This window comes from Gymnoscopelus microlampas (assembly GCF_963454915.1).
Source record: "Gymnoscopelus microlampas genome assembly, chromosome: 9".
In the NCBI taxonomy this organism is placed as follows: Eukaryota; Metazoa; Chordata; class Actinopteri; order Myctophiformes; family Myctophidae; genus Gymnoscopelus; species Gymnoscopelus microlampas.
In genome coordinates this window covers 48,097,636-48,109,830 of record NC_139946.1, presented here as the reverse complement: position 1 = coordinate 48,109,830, position 12,195 = coordinate 48,097,636, and the positions used below count along the sequence as shown (strand labels likewise).

Below are 12,195 nucleotides of genomic sequence, written 5' to 3'. Positions count from 1 at the left end.
CATGATACTGACATGATACTGACATGATACTGACCATGATACTGACCATGATACTGACCATGATACTGACCTCATGGTCAGTATCATGGTCAGTATCATGTCAGTATCATTACTGACATGATACTGACCATGATACTGACATGATACTGACAGACAGACAGACAAGACAAGACAAGACAAGACAAGACAAGACAGACAAGACAAAACATTAGAATATTACATGGGCTGATGGAACATAAGGCTGAAGGAACATAGGGCTGAGGGAACATAGGGCTGAGGGAACATAGGGTCTATTTTGGGATGAGGGAACATAGGGCTGAGGGAACATAGGGTCTAATTTGGGATGAGGGAACATAGGGCTGAGGGAACATAGGGATGAGGGAACATAGGGCTGAGGGAACATAGGACTGAGGGAACATAGGGTTGAGGGAACTTGAGTACGCTCCCCATTAATGAACCAACACAGACTGGAAACAGAGGGGCATATAAATAGACAGGGACTAACTAGGCACAGGTGAGAACAAAGGACAATTAACACATGATTGGCTGTAACAGAACAAGACACAGGTGAACTACAATTGCAAAGACATACTGGTGAGACAAGACAGGAAGCAACAACTTGGGCTGACAGGAAACACCACGACAACACTACAAAATAAAGGTACAAGGAGTACAGGGAAAAATACAACAGAAAGAGTGGCCAAATACCATATAAGGTCAGACAAAGGCTAAATAATAAAGTCACAGTCCACGGTCCGAGGCGCGGACCGTGACATCCTCAAAATAATCATAATCATATATGAACTGGGGACCCCCCAAAATAATCATATTTGAACTGGGGACCCCCCAAAATAATCATAATTGAACTGGGGACTCCCCACCCTGAAAAGCACTTGGAATTGTAGGAGTTGAGGCATTTCATTTAATTTGACTCGGTTCCACAGATAAATATTGTGTAGATCGGCTATTTTCACAATGTTTGCCTCTTTCTTATATTATTTAACAACTTGGCAGATGTTTTACCAGTTATAGTAGGCAATAGTTTGTTGATTACTTTTGATGCAGTAATGGTCTTTTTTCTTTTCTTTATTTCTTTTGGTATTAAAAAGGTCTTAAAAGTCCTTAAATTGTCACTTCACTGTCATCTGGGGACCCCTCCAAAATCATGTGGGGATCCCCCTGGGGGTCCCGACCCACAGGTTGAGAACCACTGGTCTAGTCTAGTGCAGCTGACGTCAGTAGCCTACTGTTGCAAGTGCAACAGCAGCAACAAGACAGACACCCTACAAAAGCAGCCCCAGTGAAGTTAAACAGTCATCTTTAGGATTTGTTTTCCACTGAATCGTCAAGTCAGGCTGTAGGCCTACTTTACAATTTGATCCAAAAAGAAAAAGGCAGCCCACCCCAGGCCAATGGTAAATCCGGCCCTAACGATGTAACTCCAAAGGTGGACGAGAAATCAAAAATAATTGCTCCATTGATTAGAAATTGATAATTCAAAGTAAACAAAACACAAACAAAGTTGATTCAGACAATATAGAACATCACCAAACCCAGTACTGTTTTAATTTTTATAAAAATGTCAGCTTTCCAGCGGATTCGACTCTTTGAAAATCCGGATCTGCGGATCCAGTCCGGATTTTCATCTTAATAAAAATAGCAAAATCAACAGGAAATTACAATTTGTATTGAAAAAACAAACAGTAGCTGGGTTTGGTGATGTTCTATATTGTCTGAATCAACTTTGTTTGTGTTCAGTTACGTGCTAAAAGAGTGACTGTGAGAGCTGTTTTACCGTACATTGTAAGTCAATGAGGAGCATATTTTGAAACATCAATTTATAGTCAATGGAGCAATTATTTATGATTTCTTCTCCACATTTGGAGTTCATGGCAAGGTAACTACACAACCCAAACCTCTACAAAAGTGGTCTTGCCCTTTAAGTGGTCAGATGGGTGGCCACGAACAATTTTGAGATTGTCTAGTGCAGTGTTTCCCAAACTGGGAGTCGGTCCCCAAATTATTTTGGGGGGTCCCCAGATCAATTAGCTTAATGTCCAAGTATAGTACAGTACAGTACAGTACAGTACAGTACAGTACAGTACAGTACAGTATAAATGTATACAGGGTTTCTGCACAATCTGCAATATAATGACTTTTAATATACCAAATTGGTCAAATTGTCTAATATTATAATATATTATAACGTATTATAATATTACGTAAGAAAGAGGCAAACGTTGTGAAAATAGCTGATCTACAAGGCAGGTGAGCTTGAAATTCGGGTATTTTCACAATATCTATCCGTGGAACTGAGTCAAACTAAATGTAATGCCTACAATTCCAAGTGCTTGTCAGGTTGGGGGGTCCCCAGTTCAAATAGGACTGTTTTGGGGGGTACCCAGCTCAATTATGATTATTTTGGGGGGTCGCGGCCTGTACAGTTTGGTAACCCTTGGTCTACTCTAGTGCTCTGTTTCCCAAACAGTGGGTCGGGACCCATGTTTGGGTCGTGGACCATTTTTTATGGGTTGTGAGTAAATACCCCCTTTTTTTCGTTATTCTTATTTTTAATTATTATATTCATAAAAACAAATACTTCCCATAAATAAAATACATTTTTTAAAAAAGCATTCAAGAAGTAGTGAAAATAGCAGATCTACAAGCTCACAACACGGCACGTCGAGCTAAAAAGTTTGGGAACCACTGGTCCAGTGGGCCCTGATCCAGACTAAGTTCAGAACCACTGAGCTAGTTTCTCAGCTACACATGTCCTGTAGAACACTGCCCTCTGCTGGGATTATCATGAACACACAGCTCCTGGTGCTGAATGCCGGTGTTAGCCTACATATTCCATGACTAGAATGAAGAAAAGTAGGCTACTCTCTGGTCTTTTGAATGGAGCTGGGAATAAATAAATAAATAAATAAATAAATAAATAAATAAATAAATAAATAAATAAATAAATAAATAAATAAATAAATAAATAAATATATATATATATATATATATATATATATATATATAATGGTGATAACGATAACTACAACAAAGTCTTAAACTCTTCTAAAACTGTCTTTGATTGCTTTTATTCATCATACAGTAGGCCTATGTTAGCTTATACTGCAGTTATGAAATAAAACCGCATGTCATTTTATGAAGATGAAGATTGATTTGAATTTGGATAACTGTGATTAATTATTCAATTGTGCTTTTAGGCTGACAAAAAAGAAGACTGACAATGATCATATCATCAAAATAATATTCTATGGCCAAAACAGGCAATGCATTTATTAATTGTATACTTTTAGCATTTTGCATGAATGTAGTTATTTTTGAACTGATGAGTTTATATACATGATTAGAAATTATTCTGACGAGTATGCAAAAATTATTGCAGGATTTCAAAATTGTGCGTATTATGTAATAATTGTGACAGGACTACCTACAGTTACGTGTGGTGACAACTACATTCAATGTAGGGGTAAAACTGGAAACAACTTGGAAATTCAAAAAATAACACCATCGGGCGCTCGGTGGCACAGTGGTAAAGTGTCTGCCCACCACCAGTGTAGGGTTTCAAATCCACCGTAGTGCTTCTGGCTTTGTGGTCTATATGAACACAATTTATGTTCGGAGGAGTTAAGCAGGCGGAGAGGGTAATATTTGTCACTGAACGTAGTCATAGAGGCTAGGGGCGGAGCCTGTCAGCAGGGAGTGTTAAGCGGGAGGACCACTCCCGGTGGGGGCTCCTCACTGGCAGGTGAGTCAGTAAGACACAACAGCAGTGACAACACACAGACATGAGTGTGGGGAGGAAATAATTTGCGTACTAAATTGGGGAGAAAAAAGGGTTAAAAAGCACCAAAAATAATTAAGAATAATAACACCATTGCAGAGTGAATACAGTGACTTTAGGGCAGTGGTCCTTCAAATCTCAGTGTTGTCCATGTTCTCATGGGTTCTTCTATGTTTTGGACCTGCAGGGATCAACCTACTATACACAGAGAGTCACCATCATCAGCATTCTGCAGGAGTTGGGAAAAGAAGACTTCCAACTGTTCAAGGTCAGTGGTAGTAAAAGCACTTAAGTTAAAGTAGCAATACTACAATATAAAGATACTGTGTTACAGTGTTACAAGTAAAAGTTATATTTTCAACATTTTACTTTAGTAAAATTACAGAAGTATTGATCTAAATATACTTAAAGTAACAAAGTAAAAGTACTGACAAACTACAAATGTTTTTGAAAATAGCCGATCTACAAGCTCACAACATGTTGCGTGTTGTGAGCCTGTAGATTTTTCGAATAGCCGATGTATAAAACAGGTCTTAATTGGTTAATGTATAATGAAGAAGCGGTCAAATAATTGCAGTAGAATAAAAAGTACAATATCTGCTTCTGAGATGTAGAAGTGGAGAAGTATAAAGGAGTATTGAACATACTCAAGTAGAGTAGAAGTATTTATAAATAGTACTTAAAATGACCTTCCACCATTGTCCAACTTATGTATGAGCGGCCATGGCTGAATGTGCAGAGAGCCCCCCCGCCACACGCACGTGTGCACACACACACACACACACACACACACACACACACACACACACACACACACGCAAAACTGAATTACTTCTTTAAATTACAGTTTTATCTCCGTGAACGTAAATCCATCCCCTGGAGCCAGCTGGAGGACGCTAACATGATGGACACCAGTGATCTGATCACGCAGACCTACCCTGAGAAGGCTCTGGACATCACAATGGAGCTTCTGAAGAAGATCAACAGGAATGATCTTGTGGAGATGTTTTCACACGCTGGGCCACCAACCAAAGGTAAATGATTTGTGGTTCACAAACATTTTCCCCAAATTGATACAAATTTGGCCACGGACCCATTTGAAAAGATGTTGTGAAAGGTACGGCTGCACGATTATGGCCAAAATGATTATCATATTTGATCAAAATTGAGATCATGATCATTTATCACAACTTTTCAGTGGGTTTAGTGACAAAAGTTATATAAATAACACTGCTTTCACAATCATGTTGTGCTACTGAACATTCATGCTAATGTACACATTTTCCAATCAAAATAAAACTGGTCCTTCTCATTCACCAAAATTCTGTGCATCTCAGAACGAATACCAAAACGTAAGACTAAATTAAATCAACAGCACACTGCTTTCACTTTTACATTGTGTAAAATCCCTGCTATTTTACACATCTTTGCAGACTTAAATACTGTTTGTATCATGGATGTGAATAAAGCTCTATTTTAACTGATATACGTTGTTGTACGACGGTGTTGTCCACTGCAAATAGCCGATCTACAAGTTCACAATGTGTATCACATTTTAAATCAATAATCGGACGATCATGTTCATTTATTTGTGGGAAGTGAAAATCAATTAATTGTGCATGGCCCTAGTGCCAGGGACTCCCATATGAGAAGATTTGTCAAGATGTTTCAAAAATCCAAGATCTAGATTGGCTATTTTATATTAGCTAAAATATAAGGCTTTAATAGACATCATTTTCAAACTGTTTCTCATTTTGCTGGGTACCCCCTCGAACCCCCTCAAGGTAGAAAGCATTTAACTCACTTGACTCACTTGAATAAAAACTCTCTCTCTCTCTCTCTCTCTCTCTCTCTCTCTCTCTCTCTCTCTCTCTCTCTCTCTCTCTCAGATGTCAGAGATGTTGCAGAGTCTTCAAGTAGCAGTCTCCTCACAGCATCCTCCCAGCCTCCACAGCAAGGTAAACATAAATTTCTCTCAATAGGAGATTAAAAACTCCAATTCTATCAACATCTAAAATAATTGTTCTGTTCCTTACAGATTTGCTGGTGAAAACACGAGAGAATGCACATCTGATTACATTCTACCAAGACAGGCTCCAAAAAAATGTTGAGGAGCCATTTGCGTGTATACCTGAAGGGACAATCCAAATGACGGATAAGAAGGATTTTGTACAATGCTACACACGTCTCAGCGTCATACATGAGGAAGACACAGAGCTCAGCAGTGAGCATGAGGTCACACTGATGGACCTGAAGAAAGCAGGGCAGGAGATCCAACTCAGTGAAATCTTTGAACACCCTTCTGGACAAAATATTCGCATAAGAACAGTGCTGTCCATTGGTATCGCAGGAGTTGGCAAAACCTTTCTCGTACACAAGTTTGTCTCTGAATGGGCAAAGAAAAACATTCCACATCCTCATCTCATATTCGTGTTCCAATTCCGCCAGCTAAATTTGCTGCAGGGACAAAGGTTTCGTTTGCCACAGCTAATTCACAAATGCATCAACGCAACCAAATTCATCCCAGAAGAGGCTCTTAATTACATCTTCACAACACTGCAGATGTCAGGAATCTCTAACTACGACAAGAGTCCCTTCAAACTTCTGTTTGTCCTGGATGGATTAGATGAAAGCTGCCTTAAATTGAACTTCAACATGGACCACGACTGCTCTGATGACTTCTCAGAGTCAACCTTACTGGAAGAGTTGCTTGTAAACCTTATAAAAGGGAAACTGCTTTGCGGTGCTCACATCTGGATAACCACACGCCCTGCAGCAGCCAAACTGATCCCTTCTGCCTTAGTTGACATTGTAACAGAGGTGCAAGGGTTCACTGATAATATGAAGGAGGAGTACATCAGGAAGAGATTCAATGAGAAACAGGCTAAAATAATCATCTCACACCTGAAGGCATCATGCAGCCTCCACACCATGTGTGAAATCCCAGTCTTCTGTTCAATCACTGCCACCGTTTTGAAGGACATGTTGGGGACAGACGATAAAGGAAAGCTGCCAGAGACCCAGACTAACATGTACTGCCACTTCCTGTTGGTTCAGACAAGGAGGAAGAAGAGGAAGTATGATGAGACTGAGGTGAATCAAGAAGAACTTATCATGGCTTATAGAGCAGTTCTTCTGAAGCTGGGCAGGCTGGCTTTTGAACATCTACAGAAAGGCAACCTTATTTTCTACCAAAAAGACCTTGAAAAATATGATCTTGATATTAAAGAGGGCGCACTATACTCAGGACTGTGCACAGAGATCTTTAAAAGAGACAGTGACTGCTTCCAGGAAACCGTCTACTGCTTTGTTTATTTGAGCATTCAGGAGTTTCTGGCTGCAGTTTACCTGTTCCACTGTTTCACAGAGAGGAAGATGGAGGTACTGGAAATGTTCCTGGATGACAGGTCTGACCACCAGAAGCTGTTACAATTTGAGCTCAAGTACATGGATGACTTCCTGAAGAAAGCCATGCTCAAAGCATTGAAGAGTGAAAACGGACACCTGGACCTCTTTGTCCGCTTTCTTCATGGCCTCTCACTGGAGACCAACCAGAGACTGTTAGGATTCCTGCTGGGTCAGACAGAGAACAGTCCAGACAGCATCCAGAAAACCATCAGGAACCTGAAGGAGATGAACACTGAGGATGCCTCTCCTGACAACTGTATTACCATCTTTCTATGTTTGATAGAGATGAAGGACCAATATGTAGAACAGGAGATCAAGAAGTACCTCAGGTCAAACAAGAGTTCAAAGAAGGAACACTTGGTCAAGGTCCTATCATCCATGCGCAGCTTGCGGGGATCAATGGAAAATAATATTAAGATAGCTACACTAGCGACTCTATTCTATATTGCAAAGTCCTTTAAAAGTACTAAAAAAAGTAGTAGTGAAAATAGGGCTTAATTTGATACTGTTTTTTCCAAATCCAATGCATTGTTGATTCAAGGTTTCAACTCGTATGCGAGTGTGTTCGATCGAGTGAATCTATTAAGGTTTTGGTTTTAACTGTGATGAATAACTGTGTGTTTTTGTGTTGACTGTGATTAACTGAAGGTAGGCTACTGTTTTATCCGTTGATACTGTATTATGGATTCTGATAAAGGTGTACAGAGTCAAACAAAAATGGTCATGCGTTATTGGCTGTTGCGGCTGGAACACATTCAAATGGTGACGCAATTCAGAGTCAAATGGTTGAACTTGAACCTTCACTGGTTGAACAGTCGCAGCGCCGCTTCTGACTGAAAAGCAGTCACAGCCCACAGTGACAGAAAAACAGTCCAATGTGGTCACGGGTCAAATAACTGGCAATGTTGAAAATGAAACACGTCAAAAAATGCACAGTGAAATTAACACCTAAAGCTTGACAAACTACTAAAGGAAAGAAAATCAAAACTGAGCAAGGCATCTAGCATGCAGTAAACTATTCTGGAGTTGATGCAAAACGGAGGATGCAAACAGGAGGTGCAATGTTGCTCTCATTAAATATCTACACATAATCAGGGAAGCAGCAGGGGCACACAATTCCCTTTTGCCAATAATACCTCCTGAGGAACAAGGAAAATATGACACATGGTTCAAAGCAAAAATGATCAATGTGAATTAATGTATTGATGAAGTCAATGCTTGGACAAGAAAAATGAAAAATATTAATGAGGATGATTTGGAAAATGAAATGAATCCAAATGACAGCATTTCCACTGTTGAAAGTAGAAATCAACACGTAAAAGTCACACAAGGTCAGGAACCAGCGGGTCCAGCAGATCCTCCACCTCATCAGCTTGCAGGCAAGCAAAGGCAGAGAGAGCTGCACTTGCTATTCACGCAAGAGCATTAAAAGAGAAGCATGCACTGAAGAGGAAGAAGAAAAGGAGGAAGAAATGCTGCAAAAGAGAAAGGAAATGCTGTGAAAGAAAAAGGAAATCTGGACACACAACTGGCAGCTGCTGATTTAAGAATAGCAGTTTTAAAATCTCCCAGTCACCAAGCTCCTTCACAAACACAATCCGATGGAAAGGACTCATTCTTCAGAAAAGGAACGAGGTTAAAGGAAACCTCAGTCACACTCAATCCTCAAGCCAACCGACTACAGGATGTAAAACTATAACAGGATGAAATCACTAATCATCACACCCAGATTTTAAAGAGACAGTTTTGCAACCACTGTTACTACCATCGAAACCCCTACTTTGGAAGACCAAACAGTCTAAACAGGTTAAGCAAAGTAGTGCATTCACTCACAACACCATTTGTGTATGCTGCTCTCAACCCCACACACTGGACCAATGTTCTCAGTTGGAGAAGAAGACACATAGGGACAAGATTAAGGAGGAAAGGAATCTGTTTTGACTGCCTTTGCATAGGGCATCCGAGCAAGGATTGCGAGAAGCCCTTGACTTGCTCATTGTGCAACCAAAACCATCCCAGTGTTCTTCACATTGACCAGGAGGACAGAGTAAGCAACACAGACCCTAACCAGCCAAGGAAACCATCAGTGACTAATGCACTTTGTCTCTTTACAAACATGTGGACAAGGGGCCAGTAGCAGCGATGGGATTATGTCAATTTTGCCTCTCCTTATTGCGGAGAAATTACTGGAATACTAGTACCAATGCAGCAAACCGAAAGATCCTGTCCTGTCCGACTGTCTTCTGCAGGTGCAATGGAAGGAACAAAGACTCAAAGTATGAGTAAAGACCAAAAAAAAGTACACTGGTTAGTCTCTAACTTTTTTGGTTTTTGTTTTGAATTTTTATTGTATGAATTTATGGCTCCATTATGTTGATTTTTATGTTTAATTGTTCACGGCCTCCTGCCATTCTCAATTAGGGGCCAGTGTGTTGGAGCCAAAATGCCTTACTGTTTATTTTTGTTTTATTTAAATGAATGGTGTGGCCTTGCTGATAAGGACGTCATGTCAATCACCGTCAGTAGGTGGTTGTGGGCAGGTGTGCAATGGGGAAGGCCGTTGAGCGTGTTCATGCCGTGCCAGGTCGGCGTTTGCATGTCTTTGTTTAATGAGTTTGTCATCTTTATGGAGTTAATAAATGGAATGACTTATCCAAAGATACAAGCACTCTCTGGACATTGAATTAATTGCAGGCATCATTCTAAAGTCAACCCAGTTGCCCCTCGCAGGAGTTAAAGGTAAAGGGCTCTACAGTATTCAAAAGTACAATTACAAAGTACATTTTCAGAAATGGTCAGAAATTGTGAAAATAGCAGATGTACAAGCTCACAGTGTGTCATGCTGGGGGGTGTTGTGAGCTTGTAGATCGGCTATTTTCACTATATTTGAAATAGGGCTTAAGACGTTATTTCATAATATATATATTTTTTCTTTTTCAAGTTTGGGTTCCAAGAGCCCCTTTCTAGAAATGTAGGGGAGTCAAACAGTAACAATATTTATTTTTAAAATGTAGTGGAGTGAAAGTCTTCTAGCTTACAAAAAACAAATAGTCATGTACCAGTACTCAAGTAAATGTACTTAAGTACCAGTACTCAAGTAAATGTACTTATCAACTGACCACCACTGGTGTGATGCAGTGTTACATTTTTAGTCGTAGTCTTTTGAATAAAATTCCATTTAGTTTCAGTCATATTTAATTCATCTCAAATGTTTTAGTTGTTTATTTAGTTTAAGTTGGCTAAAATAAGCGTGTTAAATAGGGCTTAAGTGGTTGATTCATTATGGATTTGTTGTTTTTGTAAGTTTAGCACCAATTGTATCTTTTGGGTCTGAAAAGTTTGTCCTATAGATGCGTTCATTGGTGGGCGATGAGAGAACATAATGTCCCCCCCTGCCTTCGGCCCGGCAGAGATGAAAAAAAAACTAAGCTCGCCACAACTCACGTCACAAAATATTAGGCATGCTGCAAGCTCATTGGCTGAGGGCTGAATCAACCCTGGCTGACAACAGTCAATCACAGACAGGGATTTGGGGGGAATGTGACGTCATGAATGTTCTTGATGATGCGTCAGAGTGGGTAGAACTGTGGGGTATTAAAGACATGGGCACACACACACAATCTTGGCCCAACATGGCTGCCGAAGACGAGGAAGTGAAACTGCAGCTAGTGTCAGCGGAACCCGTTCCATGGAGTAATGACCCGTTGCCAATGATCACTGAAGAGACGTTTAGAGACCGGTTCATTAGGAGAACCAAGGAAAACCCCTTTGTCCCTATAGGATGCGTGGGAACGGCGGGGGCTCTGCTGTACGGCCTCAGAGCCTTCAATCAGGGGAACGTGAGGCGTTCCCAGGCCATGATGAGGGTACGTGTTGTGGCTCAAGGCTTCACCGTGGGCGCGTTAATTCTGGGCGTCTTCATAAACGCTGTGAAACCCAAGAAATGAAGAGCGGCATAACTCTTTTCAGGTGAGCCAAGTGTCAAAGGGGGCTGCGTGGACTTTCGGAGATAAAACATCATTTTAAAGACTCCATGGGGTGTGTAATCGATAGGAAAAAAAACTCTTTTTTGGGGTGAACTATCCCTTTAAGTGGTTAATTCATACTGTGCCCTTCCTAGAAGTGTAGTGGCTGGGAACCACTGGGCTGCTAAGAGCAAAGCAAGAACAGTGACATCAACGATGCATCACAGAGAAGAATGCACTTGGGGGCCTCGCAGAATCAGGCTGCATTTCAGTAATATGTACTTCTAACACCCCTCTAGCCATGTTTTCCAGGCCTCCGGCCACTCCCACATTTCATTCTATTTGCTGTACCTGTTCTTCCACTCCTGTCCACCTACTATACACACCTGTTGTCACTTCCCTCATCACCCTGCCGGTTTGTAAGCGTCTGTGTGAGGAAGAACTATTGAGCGTGTTCTCCGCCTGTGCCGGAGCAGAGCAATGTCCAATACAACATAAACACTAATGTGTTTGCCAGTAACAAACCCAGTAAACCTCAATTGACCATTTTCAAACTGTCTTCCAGCATTATTACTAGTCTAGTACATCCTGTTAAAGACATTATAGCTGATACGTTATGCATCACATTCTGGGGAGTCTGTTTCCCATGTATTTCTGAGCAACTCAAAAAGATGCCGCACCACTCATAGCCAGTTCTCCATTAAAGACAGAGGTTCTTTACTCTGGAATACACACATACTTATTGCCAACTCCTCATCTTCACTCGGTAACTTTAAACATAGATTGGGGGCCAGCCTGATCAATTCTCTCCATTTGCTTCTACCATAATGTAGCCATACATACTTCTGCATACACATACTCACGCACACGCACACTCACACACAGACACACGCACCCACACACACATTCAACTGCACACAAGGTAGGCTTACTTGTTGTTTGTCGTGTCTTATGTTTAATTACTATGTTTAACTTACTACTTGTTGTTTATTATTTTAGGTGAGAACCTTGTATAAGCCCTAT

The 12,195-nt window shown here is 40.6% G+C and overlaps 1 protein-coding gene across 1 annotated transcript in view; it reads left to right on the top strand.

Annotated features, from left to right (window-relative positions):
- LOC311051588 (protein NLRC3-like) overlaps positions 1-9,148 on the top strand; it is a gene marked incomplete at its 3' end in the record, with an annotated part of 38,751 nt that extends 29,603 nt beyond the window's left edge. Inside the window, exons 4-8 of the mRNA XM_084066169.1 lie at positions 3,987-4,067; positions 4,647-4,833; positions 5,689-5,757; positions 5,838-7,573; positions 9,095-9,148. Of these exons, the coding sequence (XP_083922295.1) occupies positions 3,987-4,067; positions 4,647-4,833; positions 5,689-5,757; positions 5,838-7,573; positions 9,095-9,148 (2,127 nt within the window). The remainder of the gene's footprint in view (positions 1-3,986; positions 4,068-4,646; positions 4,834-5,688; positions 5,758-5,837; positions 7,574-9,094) is intronic.
- Between the last annotated feature and the right edge of the window lie 3,047 nt (positions 9,149-12,195).